The sequence below is a fragment of the Lepus europaeus genome, chromosome 11 (genome assembly GCF_033115175.1).
Source record: "Lepus europaeus isolate LE1 chromosome 11, mLepTim1.pri, whole genome shotgun sequence".
Lineage (NCBI taxonomy): Eukaryota > Metazoa > Chordata > Mammalia > Lagomorpha > Leporidae > Lepus > Lepus europaeus.
Genome location: NC_084837.1, coordinates 78,712,295 through 78,735,416, shown reverse-complemented (window position 1 = coordinate 78,735,416; position 23,122 = coordinate 78,712,295). Strand labels below are relative to the sequence as shown.

General features: G+C 40.1%; 1 protein-coding gene across 6 annotated transcripts in view; it reads right to left on the bottom strand.

The window, feature by feature from the left end:
- The window catches only part of TCF12 (transcription factor 12), a 414,455-nt gene that overhangs the window by 138,379 nt on the left and 252,954 nt on the right, over positions 1–23,122 (bottom strand). For all 6 annotated transcript variants that reach the window (XM_062205994.1, XM_062205989.1, XM_062205990.1 and 3 more), the window contains one exon: positions 14,333–14,397. In XM_062205994.1, the coding sequence (XP_062061978.1) occupies positions 14,333–14,397 (65 nt within the window). The remainder of the gene's footprint in view (positions 1–14,332; positions 14,398–23,122) is intronic.

The following is a 23,122-nucleotide window of genomic DNA, read 5'->3' as shown; positions in this document are numbered from 1 at the left end:
CTAGAAGGGAATGGAAATTTACTAATCCACTGAAAAAAAATTTTTTTTTTGACAGGCAGAGTGGACAGTGAGAGAGAGACAGAGAGAAAGGTCTTCCTTTGCTGTTGGTTCACTCTCCAATGGCCGCCGCGGTTGGCGCGCTGCGGCCCGCGCACTGCGCTGATCCGATGGCAGGAGCCAGGTGCTTCTCCTGGTCTCCCATGGGGTGCAGGGCCCAAGCACTTGGGCCATCCTCCACTGCACTCCCTGGCCACAGCAGAGAGCTGGCCTGGAAGAGGGGCAACCGAGACAGAATCTGGTGCCCCGACCGGGACTAGAACCCGGTGTGCCGGCGCCGCAAGGCGGAGGATTAGCCTAGTGAGCCACAGCGCCGGCCAATCCACTGAATTTAAAATTCCTATTATGAAAAGAAAAGCTGTAGAAACCTTGGGTAATTATATAGATTTTTGTCTAAGTTATATATTACAAATAATGACTCCTAGACTGTGGCTTGTCTATTCATTTTTTTTATAAAAGTATAACTTTTGAGAAGCAGAAACTTTGTTTTTATGAAGTCTAACTTTTTTTTCTAAGTGGCTATTTCTTTCTGTATTCTTTCTATGAATCGTTTTCTTTCCTTCAAATTGAGGAGATAATCACTTATGATTCCTGCTTAGAGCTACATGTAGTTTTAACTCTTGCATTCAAGTCTAAGGTCCATCTCAAGTAATTTTAGTGTTTAGTCTGAGAAAGAGGTAATGTTCTCATTTGTCTAAATGGATATCCACTTGCTATTAAATCTTTTATTCAAAAATCTTTGCTACACCATTATGAACCACTGAGCACTGGTGTACTTCTGGGCTCTATTTTGTTGACATCTTGGTAGATACCTTATACTGGATAATCATTTTTAATGTCCTATTTCCCAGTCATGTCAGTACTGCACTGCGTCATTACTCTAACTTTATCCTAAGTCTTGCAGTTAGGTAGCATAAATTCTCTAGCTTTGCTCTTGTTTTCTAAGACTGCTTTAGAAATCTAGATTCTTTTCTAATTACTCCAAAAAGAAAAAAATCCTGGTGCATTTAATTGGGATTATATTTAACCCCTAGATCAATTTAGGGCTAACTATCATTGTAAGAATACTGTCTTCTAATACATCAACATGGTATACCTCTGCATTTGCTAAGGTTAGTAGTTTTAGTGTTGAAGTCTTACATGCCTTTTGTTACAATTTATTCCTAAGTATTTTAAGTTTTTAGATGATACTGTAAAGCTCATTTTTCTTTTCTTTTTTAAAAATGATTTATTTATGTATTTATTTAAAGGAGAGAGAGAGAGAGAGAGAGAGACAGACAGACAGACATAGAGAGAGAATCTTCCACTAGAGACTATGGATTTATCATGCTGCATCACAGTGCTGGTCTCTTTCTAAAAGCTAAAGTATTCTTCCTTTTTTAATAGAAAACTTTTATTTATTAAATTTCAAAAGTACAACTTTTGGATTATAGTGGTTCTTCCCTCCATACGCAAACCATCCCACCTCCTACTCCCTGTCCCATCCCATTTTTCATTAAGATTCCTTTTGAATTATCTTTATATATAGAAGATCAATTCTATACTGAGTAAAGATTTCAACAGTTTGCATCCAGACACACAAAGTATAAAATACTGTTTGAAGGTTAGTTTTACCATTAATTCTCATAGTACAACACATTAAGGACAAAGGTCCTACATGGGGAGCAAGTGCACAGTGACTCCTGTTGTTGTTTTAACAATTGATACTCTTATTTATGATGTCAGTAATCACCCGAGGCTTTTGTTATGAGCTGCCAAGCTGGTGCTATCTGAAGCCAGGAGCTTCTTCCAGGTCTCCCACGTGGATGCAGAGTTCCAAGGACTTGGGCCATCTTCTACTGCTATCCTAGGCCATAGCAGAGAGCTGGATCGGAAGTTGAGCAGCCAGTACCAGAACTGGCACCCATATGGGATGCAGGTGCTTCAGGCCAGGACTTTAACCCGCTGTACCACAGCACCAGCCCTGTGATCACTTTAACACGTAAGGTGGTATTATTGGGACCTACCAACTTAATGGGATTTGGAATCCCATGGCAAGTTTAAAGCTAATGTATTTTTTTTGACAGGCAGAGTGGACAGTGAGAGTGAGGGTGAGAGAAAGAGAGCGCGAAAGGTCTTCCTTTGCCGCTGGTTCACCCTCCAATGGCTGCTGCGGCCGGCGCGCTGTGGCCGGCGCACTGCGCTGATCCAAAGGCAGGAGCCAGGTGCTTCTCCTGGTCTCCCATGGGGTGCAGGGCCCAAGGACTTGGGCTATCCTCCACTGCACTCCCAGGCCATAGCAGAGAGCTGGCCTGGAAGAGGGGCAACCGGGACAGAATCCAGTGCCCCGACCAGGACTAGAACCTGGTGTGCCAGGTGCCACAAGCCGGAGGATTAGCCTATTGAGCCACGGCGCCGGCTAAAGCTAATGCATTCTCAACACATAATGAAATGTCCAGATCTTATGCTTACTTTTTTTTTTTTTTTTAAGATGTTTGTTCATTTGAAAGTAAGAGCTATAGAGACAGAAGGGGAGAGAAATCTTCCATCCACTGGCTTACTTCCCAAACAGCCGTAAAGGTCAGGGCTGGTCTAGGCCAAAGACAGGAGTCAGGGAGCTTCTTCTGGGTCTCCCATTTGGGTGGCAGGAGTCCAAAGGCTTAGGCCATCTTCTGTTGCTTTCTAAGCAAATTAGCAGGGATCTGGATCAGAAGTGGGGTAGCTGGGATTCAATCTTGCACTCATATGGGATGCTGGCACTGTGGGCAGTGACTTAGCCTGCTGTGTCACAGTACCAGTGCTACTCAATCAGCTTTAATGAACGCATACTAAGACACAAAATATTTCTATCACTAAAGAATATTCCTCTGGATCCCTTCACAATCAAATCCTCTTCCCAGAGGCAACCTCTGATTAAATGGTTCTCAATACAGGATAATTTGTTCTACTATGTAAGTTCATATAAATGGAGTCATACAGTACTTTTTTTTTTTCTGAGATTTGGCCATTCTCACTCAGAAGAATACCAGAGATATATATATATATATATGTTGCTGTACGTATCATTAAATCATTGATTATATTGAGTAGCATTCAGTTAATAAACACACTACACTACAGGTCATTTAACCATTCTGTTATTAAACATCTGGATTTTTTTTTTTTTTGACATGCAGAGTGGACAGTGAGATAGAGTCAGGGACAAAGGTCTTCCTTTACCGTTGGTTCACCCTCCAATGGCCGCTGCGGCTGGCGCATTGTGGCCGGCGCACTGTGCTGATCCGAAGCCAGGAGCCAGGTGCTTCTCCTGGTCTTCCATGCTGGTGCAGGGCCCAAGGACTTGGGCCATCCTCCACTGCACTCCCGGGCCATAGCAGAGAGCTGGCCTGGAAGAGGGGCAACCAGGATAGAACCAGCACCCCGACCAGGACTAAAATCCGGTGTGTCGGCGCCACAGGTGAAAGATTAGCCTATTGAGCCGCGGCGCTGGCCGATTTATGCTATTTTTAAGTTAGTATGAATAAAGTTGCTATGAACATTCTTGATAAACACTTTTTGTGAACTTTTTTTTTTTTTTTTTTAGTATTCCTTGGATAAATAACTAGGAGTAAAATTGCTCAATCATTTCACTTGATAAGAAACTGCTAGTCTTACAAGCAATGTAAGTGTTCAGGTTGTTCTGTATCTTTGCCAACATTTGAGTTATTAGTAATTTTGTGTTTAGCTATTCTAGTAGTTGTGTGGTGGTATATCATGCTTCAATTTATATGTGCCAGATAGTTAACAATGTAGAGTATCTGGTCACTTTGATGCCTTTTTAAAAAAAGACTTATTTATGTATGTATGTATGCATGTGAAAGGCAAGCAGACAAGGAGGCAGAGAGAAACAGCAGACAGATCTTCCATCCACTGATTCACTCAGCAAAGGCCAATAACAACTGGGGCTAAGCCAGGCCGAAGCCAGAAGTCAGGAACTCCTTTTGGGTTTCTCACATGGTGGCAGGAACTCAAATACTTGAGCCATCATTTGCTGCTTCCCAGGTACATTAGCAGGGAGTTGGATCAGAAGTAGAACAGCTGGGATTAGAACTAGCACTCCAATTTGGGATTGTGGGCATCCCAAGTGGTAAGCTTAATCTGCTGCACCGCAATACTTGCTTCTTGTATACCCTCTTTTGTGAAGTGTCTGCTTAAATGTTTTGTCATTTTTTTAAAAAAATAAAGATTCATTTTATTTATTTGATACAGAGTGACAGAGAAAGGGAGAGAGAGAGTTCTTCCATCAGCTGGTTCACTCTCCCATATGACCACAACCGCTATGGCTTTGCCATGCCAAAGCCAGGAGCCAGGAGCTTCTTCCGCTCACCCACATGGGTGCAGAAGCTCGAAGACTTGGGAATGTTTTCCACTGCTTTCTCTGGTGTATTAGCAGGGAGCTGGATCAAAAGTAGGGCAGTCAGGAGTTGTACCAGTGCCCATATGGGATGCTGGTGCTGCTGGTGGCAGCTTAACACACTACACAATGGCATAAGCTCCAAGATTGATTGATTGATTTGAAAGACAGAGTTACAGAGCAAGAGGTATCTTTCATCTACTGATTCACTCTCCAAATGGCCGTGATAGCTAGGGCTGGGGCAGACCAAAGCCAGGAGCTAAGAGCTTCATCAGGCTCTCCAATGTGGGTGGCAAGGTCCCAAGGACTTGGGGTACTTTCCACTGCTTTCCCAGGCATATTCTCAGGGAGCTGGATCAGAAGAGGAGCAGCCAGGACTTGAACAAGTGTCCATATGGGATGCCAGCACTGCAAGTGGTGGCTTTACTCACTAGGCTACAATGCCAGTCCTGTGTATTGTCATTTTAAAAACTTGAATTGCTTGTCTTTCATTGCTGAGTTTTCTGTGGTGGGGTAAGTTCAATTCATAAAATTTTCTTCCATGTTTTGTGTTTTCTATGTCTTGCCTAGGGATTTTTTTTTTAACCTCAAGTTGGGAAATATTGATCCTTTTTATCCCCCCTCAGCAGCTCTTTTAGTTTACTTTCATGTTTAGGTCTATAGTCCATCTCAAACATGTGTTTGTGTATGGTATGAAATAAGGGCTGAAGTTCTTTTTGTTTCTTCTCCACAATGACATCCAGTTGCTCTACTATCATTATGTTAAGAGTTTATTTTATTACTGAACTGCTGTGGTGTTCTTATCAAATGCCATATGCCACATATGTGTATCTCCTTCTAGATGCTATTCTGTTCTTGGATCTATTCATGAATCTTCACACAAATATCACATTGTCTTCGTAAGTACTGCTTTCTACTATGACTGAAATTTGGGTAAGGGGGTCCTTTCTGCTTTGGTTTCTCAATTCTTGACTTTTTAAAATGAACGTTTAAAAAGTATTGCCAATATTTATGGTAAGTCTGCTGAATTCTGATTAAATCTATAATTTAGTTTAAGAGCCGACATCTAAAAGACAGTGATTTTATCAATTCATTAATATTGAATATTTTCTTTGGGTTCAATCAGCAGCATTTCATAGCCTTTACTGTTGAAATCTCACAATCTTTGTTAAATTATCCCCTCAGTGTTTATGGCTTTTTTTTTTTTTTTGGACAGGCAGAGTGGACAGTGAGAGAGAGAGACAGAGAGAAAGGTCTTCCTTTTGCCGTTGGTTCACCCTCTAATGGCCGCCGCGGTAGCGCGCTGCGGCCGGCGCGCCGCGCTGTTCCGATGGCAGGAGCCAGGTGCTTCTCCTGGTCTCCCATGGGGTGCAGAGCCCAAACACTTGGGCCATCCTCCACTGCACTCCCTGGCCACAGCAGAGAGCTGGCCTGGAAGAGGGGCAACCGGGACAGGATCGGTGCCCCGACCGGGACTAGAACCCGGTGTGCCGGCGCCGCAAGGCGGAGGATTATCCTGTTGAGCCACGGCGCCGGCCATATGGCTTTTGATATTACCATAAACAGTACTGTTTTATTGATATCATTTCCTCATTGTTCACTGCTAGTGTATTGAAATACAACTGAGCTTTTAAAGTGACTTTGTATGTTGTGGTAAAGCTGAAAATATTTATTAGTTCTGGAAGTTTTCTTGATGATTCCTTAGTATGTCCTATGTACACAAATATGTCATTGGCAAATTCCGCTTAACCTCTTTTTCAATTTTTCTCTTTTTTTTTTTTAATTTTTTTTTTTTTTTTATTTTTGACAGGCAGAGTGGACAGTGAGAGAGAGAGAGACAGAGAGAAAGGTCTTCCTTTGCCGTTGGTTCACCCTCTAATGGCCGCCGCGGTAGCGCGCTGCGGCCGGCGCACCGCGCTGTTCCGATGGCAGGAGCCAGGTGCTTATCCTGGTCTCCCATGGGGTGCAGAGCCCAAGCACTTGGGCCATCCTCCACTGCACTCCCTGGCCACAGCAGAGAGCTGGCCTGGAAGAGGGGCAACCGGGACAGGATCGGTGCCCCGACCGGGACTAGAACCCGGTGTGCCGGCGCCGCAAGGCGGAGGATTAGCCTGTTGAGCCACGGCGCCGGCCCTCTTTTTTTTTTTTTTAATGCCTTCTTATAGTTGCCAGGGCATAAAGTGCAAATTAAATCAGCAGAATTCTTACCTTGGTCCTGTTATGAGTTGGAAAGCATACAGTTTTTCACTATTAAGTATCCTGAAACTTATACATATTACAGAGGTTTCTTTCATGAGATTGAAGAAGTTTACTGACAGATTTTAATCTGAGGATTCAATTTTTTCAACATCTTCTCTGTATCTAGGGTAATGAGTGCATTTTCTCTTTGATTCCGTTAATGTGATAAAATAAATTTTCTTAATGTATATATGATTTGTAGAGATAACTTCTCTTTCATTCCTGATATTGGTAACTTGTGTTCTCTTTCCTTTCTTTCCTACCTTGTATCAACCAGTTTAATTAGGAATTATCAATTTTCTCCAAATAACCAACTTTTGACTTTTTTTCTGTTAAACTAATTTCTGCTCTTTTTCTGGGGGGAGGGCATATCTCCTTCCTTCTACTTTGGGCTCTGCTTCTTCTCTTAGTTTCTTAGGGCAGAATATCAGGTCATTCATTGTGTAGCTTTTTTTCCTAATAGAGGTGTTTAAAGCTGTATCTTCTCTGCCAGGCACTGCTTTACCTGCACCAACAAATTTTGTTAGGTCATATTTTCATTATCTTCAGTTAGAAACACTTTCTAGGGGCCGGCGCTATGGTGTAATGAGTAAAGCTGCCGCCTTCAGTGCCGGCATTCTATATGGGCGCCGGTTCGAGTCCTGGCTGCTCCACTTCCGATCCAGCTCTCTGCTATGACCTGGGAAAGCAGTAGAAGATGGCCCAAGTCCTCAAAACCCTGCACCTGTGTGGGAGACCCGGAAAAAGCTCCTGGCTCCTGGCTTCGGATTGGTGCAGTTCCAACCGTTGCAGCCAATTGGGGAGTGAACCAGTGGATGGAAGAACTCTCTCTCTCTGCCTCTCCTTTTCTCTGTGTAACTCTGGCTTTCTAGTCAATAAATAAATCTTAAAAAAAAAAAAGAAGTACTTTCTAAATTCCCTTGCAATTTCTTTTTAAAATTGTGGGTTACCTATACATAATTTAATTTGCAAATATTAGATTTTTAAAGATATTTTATTGACTTCTAATTTAATTTAATTCCTTTGTGGTCAGAGAACATACTCCGTATGTTTTCAAACCTTTTTAACTGATTGACACCAATTTTATGGACCAACATATGGTTCATGCCCATTGAATGGAACATGTGTCCTTGAAAAGAATTCATATTCTCTAGTTATTGCAAATTAGAGCGCTCTATCATTTAGGTAAAGGATGTTGACAGTAGTGACAGTTTTATGTGAATCTGTTCCATTTTTTTCATTAGCACACGCATTGTTTATTATTTTCTAATGTATTGACTCTTATCATTACAAATGTTTGTGTATGATCAGATTCTCCATCATGGAAAAAGAGGATGAGAAAAAGCAAGTGGTATGGGTATATTTCCAAACAACTAAGAGTTAACTTGGGTTTTTAAAGTTGTTATTTTCTCAGGGGTATACAATATCTGAACTCAGAAGAAACTTCACATATTTTGAAAAAAACAAAAAAAACAAAAAACAAGACTCTGTCATCTTCTAAGTTTGAGTATGCTGATAAACATTTATTGAAACTACTTGAATAAGCACATGTTTAAGAACACCAAGAAAAATTTTGCTTTAATGATAAAAGGGTTTTTCACTTAAATGTGGCAGTTTTTAAAGTACTGTATCTATTATAATAAAGATGTTAGTCACCATGCTCTGTGTTGGATCAATTAAAAAAAATCCAATTGCAGAATGATCTATCAACGTTTCCAGGAATACTGCTACACCAGTTTGCTTTTAATGGTTCATCAGTTATGAAATTGCCGTGAAGGTAATATGAGGAGACTAAGTTAGCAACATATTATTACATCATCTTAAACATGAAGTAAGGCTTATAAGACATTATTAAATTAGCCTGAGTTTTGGAGTATGTCAGCAGCATTTTATGTACATTAAGAGCAGAGTTAATGTTCCTTGGGGGATTTTGTTGAATAAAAATGGTTTCAAGGTGGTATTAGAATAAAATTTTATAGTCACTACTTATTTTTCCTTGGATTTTTATGTCAGTTGTGAATAGGTAAGACATCATGGTAGCCAATTAGTTAAGGTGTTGTCTTCCTTCTTAGATTCAGTTTAATAAGTACTGTTTGGATTACAAGTTTTTCTTCAAATCTGAGTAATAATACATCCTTTTCACTCTTGAATTTCCTGAGTTTAATTACTCAGGCCCCAAATCAGCTGATGTCATCTGTCATAATTTTTCCTAGCAACTGCAGCATAGTCAGAGATAAGTACCAATAATGAATAGCAAAACCATTGTTCCTTTCACAGTGATGAACTCTGTTACTTGTTTTTAGAGCCCTCTTTTCTTCATTAATGCTGTCTGTCCTTGCTGAAGCACAGTCTTCTCTATACTCTGCTGGGTTTGGGGTTTCTTTTCTGGGGTCACACATTGCTTCTATTAATTCTTTAGAAATAGATCTTTCTCTAACTTGAATCCCTTTAAATCTTGTATACAGCAATATGTAATATTTCACATCTTAAATTTTAGTAACTGTGTTGATCTGTTTTTCATAGGCCTGCCTGATCTCTCCAAAATGTTTATGAACAGTTGTCAAGGAGTGATCTTATAGTTTCTTTTTATACTCCATATATGCTTGGGTTTGGCATCTTTAGAGGAGCTGGATTTTTCAAAGCATGAAACCCAAGTCCATATGAATTTCAATCACCTGAGGAACTTGTTAAACATATAAACTCTCTGTTATCTCTTCCACCAAACAAATAAAAATGGAGGATGTGGCCGGCGCCGTGGCTCAATAGGCTAATTCTCCACCTTGCAGCGCTGGCACACCGGTTCTAGTCCTGTTCGGGGCGCCGGATTCTATCCCGGTTGCCCCTCTTCCAGGCCAGCTCTCTGCTATGGCCCGGGAAGGCAATGGAGGATAGCCCAAGTGCTTGGGCCCTGCACCCGCATGGGAGACCAGGAGAAGCACCTGGTTCCTGCCTTCGGATCAGCGTGATGCGCTGGCCGCAGCGGCCATTGGGGGGTGAACCAATGGCAAAGGAAGACCTTTCTCTCTGTCTCTCTCACTATCCACTCTGCCTGTCAAAAAAAAAAAAAAAGGAGGATGTAAAAGGAATAGATCTGAGGAATTCTTATGCTGCACAGTAGTCATTTCACAGTTAAACCCTCAAAAGTGTGTTTAGGTGTACTACTTGCTATATGTATAGCCTTGAAAAAACTTTCTGGAGAATCTCTTTTTACTAATCTACAAATTGGGTTGCTGTTAAAAGGATTAAATGTAATTATGTTTAATTCAAAGCTTGGTTCAATTATTTTTTGGTAAATGGTAGTAATTATTATTAGAGTGCTATATAACTAAGTTTAAATTAAATGTTTTTTGATAGGACAATTAAAACTGGTATATTTTAATCCTTTGCAAAGGTGACAAACTGAGTAATTATATAAAGTTCACTACTGATTCTAATTGAATAGCAATATCTTTGCCGAGACATTATAAAAATGTAAGTGAAATTCATTAACAGAAGCATTAACTATTAATAGTTAGAACAGTAGTCTCAAATGCTTATAAGTTTTTCCCTTCAAGTTTAACAGTACTATTATATTAGATCAGTGGTTGTCAAATATTTGTCTCTTAAAATATTATTATGGATCCAAACATCTTTTGTTAATATATGAATCCAGGAGTAAGTATGTTTTACTTTTTTCAATTTTTTCACAAGCACACAGTTTAACTTTTGGAGACCTACAAAGCAGGTGAAAGCAGAAACTGCTAATCCTACTTTTCCAATGAGGAAATCAATGTAGTCAAAGAATTGAGGCCAGGTCTTCTGACTCTAAATTATACTCCTTTCTTCTTAGTAGTCTCAAATGATTACTGATTTTCTACTGTGTTATCAGGAACCAAGAATATACCTAATAAATAATCAAATTTGTGATGGTGTTATCAAGCATTCTTTTTTTAAAAATTTTTATTTTTTATTATTTTTTGACAGGCAGAGTGGACAGTGAGAGAGAGAGAGAGAGAGAGACAGAAAGGTCTTCCTTTGCCATTGGTTCACCCTCCAATGGCTGCCACAGCTGGTTTTTTGAATCGGTATGTTGTTGATGTGCTTTGGTGGGAGGAATAGACAAGCATCTAGATTTCTTAGCCCAGAAACTTAAACACTGACCCCAATGAATGAATAATTTTGCAGTTTTGTAGGACTTCTTCAACAGTAATGATCTCAAATGTAATTATGAGGCTGGTGCCGTGGCTCATTAGGCTAATCCATCCTCTGCCTGCGGCACAGCACACCAGGTTCTAGTCCCAGCATGGGCGCTGGATTCTGTCCCGGTTGCTCCTCTTCCAGTCCAGCTCTCTGCTGTGGCCCGGGAAGGCAGTGGAGGATGGCCCAAGTGCTTGGGCCCTGCACCTGCATGGGAGACCAGGAGAAGCAACTGGCTCCTGACTTCAAATCAGCACAGCGTACCGGCTGTAGTGGTCATTTGGGGGGTGAACCAATGGAAGGAAGACTTTTCTCTCTCTCTCTCTCTCACTGTCTAACTCTGCCTGTCAAAAAAATGTAATCATGAGCTCCAGGCTACCTTTCCAGGTAACTGCTGGGAGCAGTGGCATCGCTCTCTGTCTCTGGAAGGGCTGGAAAAGATATGATCCTGTACATAGGAAAGCTGTCACATAAGGATAAAACTGTACTGTTTGCTTACAAGCCATGTATCTCTTGAAATCATTCTGTTTTGTTTATAATGATGTACCTTATCGGTAACAAATTATTACTTTGATGTTTGAAAACAGTGCCTTTACTAAGTTATTTTACAACCCCCCCAAAAAAGTGTTTACTTTGTGTAAAATATTTTTAAAATCCATGCATGGTATTTTATAACATATTTTCTATGTTTATAACATTTTCTATGAAAGTTCTAAAAACTTCTTGTCCTTTCATGATGACTTACTTTGTAGATATTATTGGGGCCAGCACTGTGGCATAGGAGGTAAAACCACCACTTGTGGCACCAGCATCTCATATGGGTGCCGGTTCAAGTCCCAGCTGCTCTTCTTCCAATCCAGCTCTATGCTATGGTCTGGAAAAACAGAAGATGGCTCAAATGCTTGGGCCCCTGTACTCGCGTGGGAAACCCAGAAGAAGCTCCTGGCTCTTGGCTTCGGATGGACCCGGCTCAGGCTGTTGTGGCCATTTGGGGAGTGAACCAGAGATAGAAGACCTTTCCGTCTCTCCCTCTCTCTGATCAATTTGAGAGGTAGAGTTACAGACAGAAAAAGGGAGAGACAGAAAGGTCTTGTAACTGCAAGGTGGTTGGCTTTACAAAAGGTTGTAGCAATGATATTTTTTTTTTAAAGATTTATTGATTGATTGATTTGAGAGGTAGAGTTACAGACAGTCAATAAAACTTTTAAAGCTAATTATAGGCTGGCGCTGTGGCTTAACAGGCTAATCCTCTGCCTTGCGGCGCCCGGCACACCGGGTTCTAGTCCCGGTTGGGGCACCAGATTCTATCCCGGTTGCCCCTCTTCCAGGCCAGCTCTCTGCTATGGCCCGGGAAGGCAGTGGAGGATGGCCCAAGTCCTTGGGCCCTGCACCCCATGGGAGACCAGGAGAAGCATCTGGCTCCTGGCTTCGGATCAGCAAGATGCGCTGGCCGCGGCGGCCATTGGAGGGTGAACCAACAGCAAAAAGGAAGACCTTTCTCTCTGTCTCTCTCTCTCACTATCCACTCTGCCTGTCCCCCCTACCCAAAAAAAAAAAAAAAAAAAAAAAAAAAAAAGCTAATTATACACATGGAAAATAAAAATCATTAACACTATTAAGTTGTTTTTTTTTTTTTTAAATCAATTGCATGAGAACAGAGTTTGACTGCTTGGTGAAAAGTAAAAAGTCTGAGCTACTATCCCCAGCTTTATAATATTGACTATAAATTTTGGTTCTGTTCTTAATTGATTCAGAAGAACAATGATGATTAAGTGGCCTGTGAAACTGACAATGAGAGCAACGTAGATGAGATCAGAAATTGGACCCAAGACCCCTCGTCTAACTCACTAAATAATTCAAATTTAGACTGAAATTCAAACAGTAACTTGTATCATAAAAAAGCATGGGGGTCTCCTCCCTAACAAGACCCCTATTGGGGGCCTGAAACCTTGATAGTACTGAGCCCTATATATACTATAATTTTTTTCTATACATACTCACCTTGGTAAGTTAAATTTATAAATTAGGTATCATAGAGATTAATAATAATAGTAAACAATTGTAGCAATATACTATAATCAAAGTTAAGTGATTGTGGTCTCTCTAAAAATGTCTTATTATACTGGAGATCTTGGTAACGTTTGAATGGAATTTTTTTTCTCCTTATTAAGTCTAAAACTTTCAGTTACCCAAGAAAAAGATGCACTAGTAGCTTCTCTTTGGCATATTCAAATTGCCAATAACAGGACTCTTGTGTCTTCGGGCCATTAAGCACAAAAGGGGTTACTTGAATACAACAACTGTAATATAGTTAAGCTGATAATCAAGACAGTTACTAAGTAACTAATGGATGGATAGCTTACACAGCATTAATATATTGGACAAAGGGATGATTCACATCCTGGGCAGTTAGATTTCATCATTCTACTCAGAACAGCTTACAACTTAAAACTTATGAAGTGTTTATTTCTGAAATTTCTCATTTAATATCTTTGGATCATGGTTATCTCTTGGTAACTAAAATCACTGAAAGTAAAACTGTGGGTAATGGGGACTACTGTATTGAACAAATCACTTATTCAAACTATGTCTACTTGTTGGGTTTATCATTAAGAGGATAGGAATATAAAATCTCCCATTTTTATAATATAAAAAAGAAGGCACATCATAAAACAAGATCTTACGTTAAGCACTCTTACACAATTATGTGTAATATATGAAACATGTATTGAATGGAGTAGTATTAGTATGACAGTTTAAATTGGTTAATTTGCAATGTCCAATATGGATCTCATTAAGAGCATGCATTTGGCAAAACATAAATCTAATATATTCTGCTTTTCCTTCCTGTCTTTTAAGCTTGATTCTGAGAGGAAGCTCTAGGTTAAAGTGTTTGAGATTCTCAGACTAAAGATAATAAAAATAAAATAAATAAATAAAAGGAAGAGAGCAGAACACACAGCCATTAGCAGAAATACAACAGGCTTGGGAATGTGGAAGAACTAAAACAAAGTTTCCAAGTCATTGACTGAGAAGCTTCTAAAAACCTGTTTAGAGGCAGGATTGAAACAAAAATACCTTCAATGTTGATGCTAAATTTAATCTTACAAGACAGATAAACTATACAGATGAAGCAACAGTTCTTTCTGTTATGTATCAGCAGTTTTGCTTTTTCTATTAGGCAATATGCAACAACTATTCTTGGAAAATATACATTTTGGAAAGAGATAGGAAGACAACTGCTACTTTGTTTCCAGTGAAAATGGAAATAGGTTAAGAAAATCTCTGTTGAGAAAGACAAGGAAGGGAAAGCATTTTAAGCAGAAGGCACAAAAGAAAATGTTTAATTGCAAAAAAAAATCACCATATTGTCACAAATCAGAGCAACAAATAATGGTGAAACACACTGAACACACTTCTACCTCTTCTATTATTAAAACTTGTTGTGCATCTACAAATTTCACTGCTTTTTTTCTTCATTAAACTTACTTGACAGCCTGGTAATCCAGTGTCCCTGCTGTACAGAGAAAACGAGCCTCTCTCTGACGTTTTTCCTATAAAACAAAGAAAATAACTTTACATATATGTATATAAAGCATTTATTGAAGACAGTTTGTCTTTGAGATGTTGCATGATAATTATAATGGAGTTTGCACTTGCATTACTGTCAGCTATGAGTGAGATCTGGATGGAGTTTCTGGCTTCTGGTTTTGGCCAGGTCTAGCCCAGGCTATCGTGAACTTTTGGGATGTACTAGTAGACAGAAACTCACTCTGTCACTCTGCCTTTCAAATACATTAAAATGAAGAGTAAGAATTAAAAAAAAAATCTTTATAAATGCCTAGGGTTGCTCAAAACTGTTTACTGATATGGTGCATAATGAATGAATAAACAACTTGGGGAAGTTCAAGTCTTGGCTGCTCCATTTCTGATCAAGTTTACTGCTAATATGATTGGGAAAGCAACCAAGAATGGTACCCATGTGGGAGACCTGTAGAAGTTCTTGGCTCCTGGGTTTGACCTGGCCCAACCATAGCAGTTGTGGCCTTTTGGGAAGTGAACCAGCAAATGGAAGATCTGTCTCTAACTCTTTCAAATAAGTAAATAAGTAAATCTTAAAAAAAAAAAAAAAAGTCCATATACTTGGCAGGACAAGATTAGGACACTACATTAACATTTTATGCAAATATCATTAAGTTAAAAAACTTCACTAATGGCTGTAGTCATGTACCACAATATATATCAGTACAGCAGCTGAAAAACTCACCAAGTCCACTCAATAGTAAATATTCAAGAACTGACAAGATACAAGAATCTAAATTCAATATATTCTAGCAAACATTTATGAGGTAATCACTCTGATGGTTGGTAATTAAAAAAATTATTTACTTTTATTGGAAAGTCGAAGTTACAGAGAGGTAGAGGCAGAGAGTGAGAGGTCTTCCATCTGCTGGTTCACTACCCAAATAGCCAGAGTGGACCGATCCAAAACTAGGAGCCAGGAGCTTCTTCCGGCTCTACAGGCTTTATTCAATATGCCCACAGCGCCAGCCTGTGGTAGTTGGTAATTTTTAAGATGAGGAATACACAAGCTTCTGCCCTACATAGGTCCCAACTAAAGAAAAGCTCGAGTGGCGAACACTGTGGCATAGTGGGTAAAGTGCCACCTGCAATGCCAGAATCCCATACAGGTGCTGGTTCGAGTCCCGGCCGCTCCACTTCCGATCCAGCTCTCTGGTATGACCTGGGAAAGCAGTAGAAGATGGCCCAAGTCCTTGGGCCCCTATACCCATGTGGGAGACCCGGAAGAAGCTACTGGCTTCTGGCTTCAGATCAGCTCAACTCCAGCTGTTGCGGCCATCTGGGGAGTGAACCATCAAATGGAAGACCTACCCCCTACCCCATCCCCCGCCTTTCTTTCTCTCTTTGTGTAACTCTGACTTTCAAATAAATAAATAAATCTTAAAAAAGAGAGAGAGAGAGAGAGAGAGAGAGAGAGAGAGAGAGAAAAGCCTGAGCCTACCTACTGGATGAAGACCAAGTTTGACAAGTACTGTTTAGTTTGTTGAATATCTCTTTTCAGTGAGAGCAATCTAATTGTGTGTGCATGTGTATTCATGTGTAGCAAAAAAAACAAAAACAAAAAAACCCACAAAAGCTACAGGGTGCCAAATCCCACAACTCACATACTCTCAGAATGTTGATCATTTTTGCTCTTCCTTCAATTGTGCCAATTTAGACCAAAGTAGTTCTCTGCAACAAGGTCAGGTATACTGAGGTCCTAACCTGAGACATACTGTGAATGGTGTTAGAGGAGTAGAAAGGGAATCATCTGGGGCTGGGACAACTCCTTAAGGTCCACTAAACCAGAAGAGGATTCCTATTCTAACTGCAATAGAAAAATACGCACTAAAACAGAGATAAATGTTACAATAAAACAGAGATAAAACTAACCACCATTTCACAGAAGAACCAATTCTGGAGTAAGTGGCCTATGTAATAATATTAAAGCATTTTAGTCAAGTTGATTTTCTTTTCTTTTTTTTTTTTTTTTGACAGGCAGAGTGGACAGTAAGAGAGAGACAGAGAGAAAGGTCTTCCTTTTGCCGTTGGTTCACCCTCCAATGGCCGCTGTGGTAGCGCGCTGCGGCCGGCGCACTACACTGATCCGATGGCAGGAGCCAGGTGCTTCTCCTGGTCTCCCATGGGGTGCAGGGCCCAAGCACTTGGGCCATCCTCCACTGCACTCCCGGGCCACAGCAGAGAGCTGGCCTGGAAGAGGGGCAACCGGGACAGGATCGGTGCCCCGACCGGGACTAGAACCCGGTGTGCTGGCGCCGCAAGGCAGAGGATTAGCCTAGTGAGCCGCGGCGCCGGCCGTCAAGTTGATTTTCTGACAACGGTGATCTGACAGATAAACTGTACCCTTGTTCTGTGGCTTTAAGAAACACTGGTCTGAAGGCTAAAAGGGAAATGCACTGACTGGGACAATTTGATCAAACTTAGGTAAACTGTAAGGCCAAAGCTGAATACGGTTCCTTTGCCTAAGGGCTAGAGAAGGAGAATCCACCAATTCCTAGAAGATTCTAGTGTGGTAAAAATCAAATGCTCAGGGTTGTTCATTTCTCATCTTATAGAAAAGACAGCATACTGAATTAACAACAACAACAAAAAAAACCAGATGGCTTAATCAGTATTAGAAAAAAATAATGATTCAAAATGGAATGTCAGAGGCTACTTAGTCTAACTCCTATCCAAAGCAACACTACTTTTTAACATAAATAGTTTCACCAAAAGAGCCCCACTGACAATTGTTTTCTACTTTATATCTCCCATGTCTTTAAGTATAATTATGAGGGGCTGGCACTGTGGCATGGCGGGTTAAGCCACAGCCCGAGACACTGGTATTCCATATGGGCGCTGGTTCCTCTCCTGGCTGTTTTACTTTCAATTAAGCTTCTTGCTAATGCGTCTGGGAAAACAGCAGAGGATAGCCCAAGTGCTTAGGTCCCTGCACCCACGTGGGAGACCTGAATGAAGCTCCTGGATTTGACCTGGCTCAGTCCTAGTCGCTGTGGACATTTGGGGAATGAACCAGAAGTTGGAAGGTCTCTCTCTGTATTTCTCCCTTTCTGTTGGTAACTGCCTTTCAAATAAATAAATCTTTAAAGAAGAGGAAGAATGCTGCAAAGTTAAAAAGCAGATCTGAAAACCAGATCAATCTGCTAAAAGAAATTGGATGTTGGCCTGAAGTGTGATTTCCGTACTTTGTTTAACACTCATGGAGTTAAAGAGACAGCCAACAGAAAAGGAGAAAAAATTTGTAAGCTACTTATCTGACAAAGGATTAACACCCAGAATATATAGACAACTTAGGAAATTAAACAACCAATCCATTAAGGGCAAAGTTACAGAACAGACATGGCCAAATATATGAAAAAATGTTCAATGTCACTAGCTATTAGGGAAATGCAAATCAAAACCACTCCTATCCTAATGGTTAAAATCCAAAGACAGAGAGCATGCTGGTGAGGATGTGGAAAAAGGAAAAAGGAAATATACTGTTGATGGGAACGCAAATTTGTGCAGCCACTATGTAGAAAACCACATGCGGATTTCTTAAAAAAACTAAATAGACTTGCCATATGATCCAGCAAACCCACTACTGGGTATATACCAAAAGACATGAACACACTGTATCACAGAGATCCTGTCCCACCATGTTTTTAGCACCACTGTTCACAATAGCCAAAATATGGAATCAATCTAGGTGTACATCATCAGATGAATGGATAAAGAAAATGTGGTGGATATACACTATGGAATACTATTCAGATATGAAAAAGAATGCAGGTCTACCATTTGCAGCAAAATGGATGCTACCAGAGGATGACATGTTGAGTGAAATAAGCCAGACACAGAAAGAGAATTATCACATTCTCCCTTATTTGTGAGAGCTAAAATTAAAAAAACAAAAACAAAAAAACCCACAAATGCCTGTATGTATCAGTATTGCTGCAAATATTGTTTTGTGAAACTTTTATGCCTGTGTCAAACCAATGGTTAAGAATGTTATAGAGCTATAGTTTTACTGATCTGTGATTACTTTAAAATTTACTGTATATTGGTGGCATAGTCATTTTTTCATTCAACTAGTGTTTATAGCTATTGTCTATATTCCCACGATGCTAGGGTCTTTTTGCTTTTCATTTGTTAAGCTTACTTGGTGAAGAAATAAAAATAAACCTTTAAAAAAAACCAAAGAAATCTTTTCCTATTCCGAGGTTATAAATCTGTTTTTCTATGTCTCTTTCAAAAGCTTTAATGTTTTACTTTAAAAAAAAAATTTATTTATTTGAAAGGTAGAGTGAGAGAGAGAGAGAGAGAAAGACAGAGAAAGAGGGAGATTGTTTATCTGTTGGTTCATTCCCTAAAGGGCCACAATGGCCAGGGCTGGGCTGGACTGCAGCCAGGAGCCAGGAGCTTCTTGGGATCTCCCATGTGGATGCAGGGGCCTGGGCACTTGGGTCACCCTCAACTGCTTTCCCAGGCACATTAACAGGGAGCTAGATCAGAAGCGGAGCAGCAGGGACTCAAACCGGCCCCCATGTGGGATATAGGTGCTACAGGCAGTGGCTAGCTACAGCACCAGCCCCATTTACCTTTTACATTTAAATTTTCATTTTGTTTTGGTGTACATTGGTCAGGGTTCCAGTACATTTTTTTCACCTAGTGCTATCTGACTTTAGCACTATTTATTGAAAAGATGCTCTCTATACCTTAAAGGTATCATGGATTTGGACAACAAAATATAGGGAACAAGTGTGGGAGAAGGTTAACCAACCAGAAGAAACCAGATGAAAGCTAATGTTGGCTTTAAGTCTTGCAATCTACTGAATTAGATACTAGTAAAAACCCACTGTACTTATGCACAGAAATAATCTGCCCAAGGTCACATCATTAGTAAACAGTAGAAAGACATTTAATACAAAGCTATCTGATACCAAATTTTTAAACATATATGATATCGTATTATTTTCTAAAGGAGGTTTAGGGCATAAAACATTCCAATCACGTAGGCAGACATGTGGTAGAGCCCAGGTATTGAATATGAACACTTTTCTATTTCATTCTCTAAGCAATTTCTACCTATAAGCTATTTTGGCACTAGACATGAAACCTAGTCCTGTGAGAAGCGGGAATGATGCCAAATGCCCTCATCTCTGCAATAAAATTTGCAACAAAACCCAAATTCCCTGAAGGTACATCAGGGTCAATTACGATGGTTTCATTCAGAAGTAATTGCTTTTCTTTTTGTTTCTCATAAAGGACACATGTTGACATTACCTTGATTCAAGTGCCTGTTAGAAAATGTTTATTCCAGTTTTGTCTTTCTGGGTATCGGTTTCCTAATCTGAATGAGTAATTTGGACAATACCATAGGTTACAAAAGGTTGTTTCTTGTGGCCAGTACAGGAGTGAGTTTATTTTGTGTGTATAAACATAAAACAATTTTAAAAAAAATGAATTGCTGTGACAGCCACAAAAAGGCTGGCCTCCCGCTTAAAAGGGGGTCACTGACTGAGGGTCCCAACAGCTGTGTTCTGTAATCCATAGCTGCATGTGCACACAGGTCTACTTCCAGGAGTCTTTGACAGAACACGGTAGGAGACTAAACCAGACTCTTCCCCTTTATTGACTAATACTGGCTCAGGAACTCCCAGTATAGCAATTAAGGTCTCTTCTACTGCTTTCATCTCCTCCAAAGTCTTGAGATTTCTGTGATCATAGCGGCAAGAATCAGCGTTTGAAGACAAGCTATTAAATGCAGGGCATTGTGAAAGGTGCTTTCCTTAACATTTCAGTTACCACTGTTAGTTGCATTCTTCTTCATATTAGAAAACCTGCTAATAACAAGAAGTGATTGAAGAAGGAAGCTATTAACAACTGTGGGAAACAATAATATATTTTCAAGATATTTTTATAGATTTCAATGTACTACGAGGAAGTAGTCATAAAGATGCCGTGTAAGCAGGTCAATAAATACCCTCAAAATCTGCTGCTAAGTTTAATGGCTTCTTGAACGGGTATTGCTGAAGAAATAACTATTGATTTTATGAAATCACAGCACAAATTAGAATGGTTTTGTATAAAAGCGATTATTACTTATTATTTTTGTAAGGCATACTGATTTGCAATCACAAATTTAAACTCACCATCTATTACATTAAAAACTCTGTGTGCTATAAGTGGTAAGCATTAGATTGGTTTACAAGATAAAAGCTTAACCTAGAAAAAATTCCTGGATGTTTAAAAATGTTACCCAGATCAACATTCTTATGTTCAAAATGAAATATTTCAATATATAAATCATGTGGGCTTTTCCATATCTCCCTTTCAGAGAAACCGTATGAAATCTTTACCCAGGGGAGGCGGCAAGATGGCGGAATAGGCAGGGAGCACACAGTCCGGGGGGAGAGAAAGTTTAATATAAGTGGAGATACTGCAGGGTCAAGGAAGAGTAGGGGATGAAACAGCAGAGGAAACTCTTCCGGAACTAGTGATTCACAGTGGACCTGCGTGGAGAGCATGGGAGCCCAAGTTCGGGACACCAGCGGCAGACTCAACGCACCAGCGCTGGAACGCGAGGTGAGCCGAACCTCCATAGCCCGAGATACCAGCAGGCAAGCGGAAAGAGGAGGCTAGAGGGAACGAGGCTTGAAACTCCGTGGGGAAAAGTTCACCAGGCTAACTAGAAGAGAGAGAAAAAAAATAAAAAAAGTGACTGATACGGACACAAGTTTCTCTCTCTCCGCTCACCTCTCAAAGGCGAGCAAGACAGAGCAGGCGCCATTTTGGACATACGTCATAAGCAGGGCGACCTCAGGTCTGCACCAGCCCTGAGCCTAGCAGAAAAACCTGACTCTGTGAGGAGGGGTGAAATAACAGGAGATTAGCATCTAACTTGGCAACCCAGTGGGAGACTGCAGGAGAATTGGAGCCCACACTGAGGGCAGCAGAGATTCCCTGTGTGGTCCTTGGGAAAGAGCTTCCGATCTCTGGCTCCTGTGGGTATATCATTTGCCTGCTAACTACCTCCAATTACGTTCAGCTGTGCGGAATTACTTCCCTTTTAAATCAAAAAAAGAAAGAGAGATTTACCACACCTAACCTGGGAGTGTCATCCTTGACACACCCTCAACCCTGAGGAACCAAACACAGCTCTCAGTCCACACTCATCTCAAGCCTCTAAGGCTCCACTGAAAGCAGACAGTCCACTTAATATAGAGCCATAGTGTAACAAGAAAAAACCCCACAGTGAAGAAACCAAATATCTCCAACATGCCAAACAACAAACGCAAAAACCAAGCTAACAAGAACAAGGAAGAAACTATGACGCCCCCAAATGAAAAAGACACCCCAATTCAAGATTATGAAGATGATGAGATCGAAGAAATGCAAGAAGCGGATCTCAAAAAATTGATAAGAACATTAAGAAGTTCTCAAAAAACAAATTCTTGAACTACAGAAATCCTTCATGGACAAGATAGAAAATCTCTCTCGTGAAAGTGAAATATTAAGGAGGAATCAAAATGAAATGAAACAACTAGTGGAACAAGAAACTCTGATAGTGACTAGAAATCATAATGAAATGAAGAGTTCAATAGATCAAATGACAAACACATTAGAGAGCCTTAAAAACAGAATGGGCGAAGCAGAAGAGAGAATATCAGACTTAGAAGACAGAGAACAGGAAAGGAAACAGGCAAACCAAAGAAAAGAAGAAGAAATTAGAAATCTAAAAAATATTGTCGGGAATCTACAGGATACTATTAAAAAACCCAACATTCGGGTTCTAGGAGTTCCTGAAGGCATGGAGAGGGAGAAAGGATTAGAAGGCATTTTCAGTGAGATACTAGCAGAAAATTTCCCAGGTTTGGAGAAGGACAGAGGCATCTTAGTACAGGAAGCTTATAGAACCCCTAATAAACATGACCAAAAGAGATCCTCACCACGACATGTTGTAATCAAACTCACCACAGTGAAACATAAAGAAAAGATCCTAAAAGGTGCAAGAGAGAAACGTCAGATCACTCTTAGAGGATCTCCAATTAGACTCACAGCAGACTTCTCAGCAGAAACCCTACAAGCTAGAAGGGAATGGCGAGACATAGCCCAGGTACTAAGAGAGAAAAACTGCCAGCCCAGAATACTATATCCTGCAAAGCTCTCATTTGTGAATGAAGGTGAAATTAAGACTTTTCATAGCAAACAGAAACTGAAAGAATTTGTTGCCACTCTTCCTGCCCTGCAAAAGATGCTTAAAGATGTCTTACACACAGAAACACAGAAACATGGTCACCAATATGAAAGAAGGTAAAGGAAGGAAACCTCACAGCAAAAGATCACAGGAAGCTCAATTTCTCTTTGACATAGAATTAAACTCTGATGCTCTGTTAAAGCAATGTGTTAAAGTAATCTATTATGTTCTCTTGATGTCTGTTAAATTCTAATTGTTCAAAAACAGCTGAATTTTTATTAAGAGCTATGGGTTATTTAAATATGTGCTTTTTTCAAAGATTTGAATAATCACCTTGTAACAATGATCAAATTTGGTCTATGTTATGTCATGATTTTAAGAAATCTTATTTCAACCAGATATTTTGGATTTTGAGCCTTCTTGGCATTCTTGACAGGCATTCAAAAAATCAAAGTTTCAAACAATCTGGTCTCTAAAATTTCCAGTAAATCCTGGACTTTGGTTTTTCCAGTTTGGGC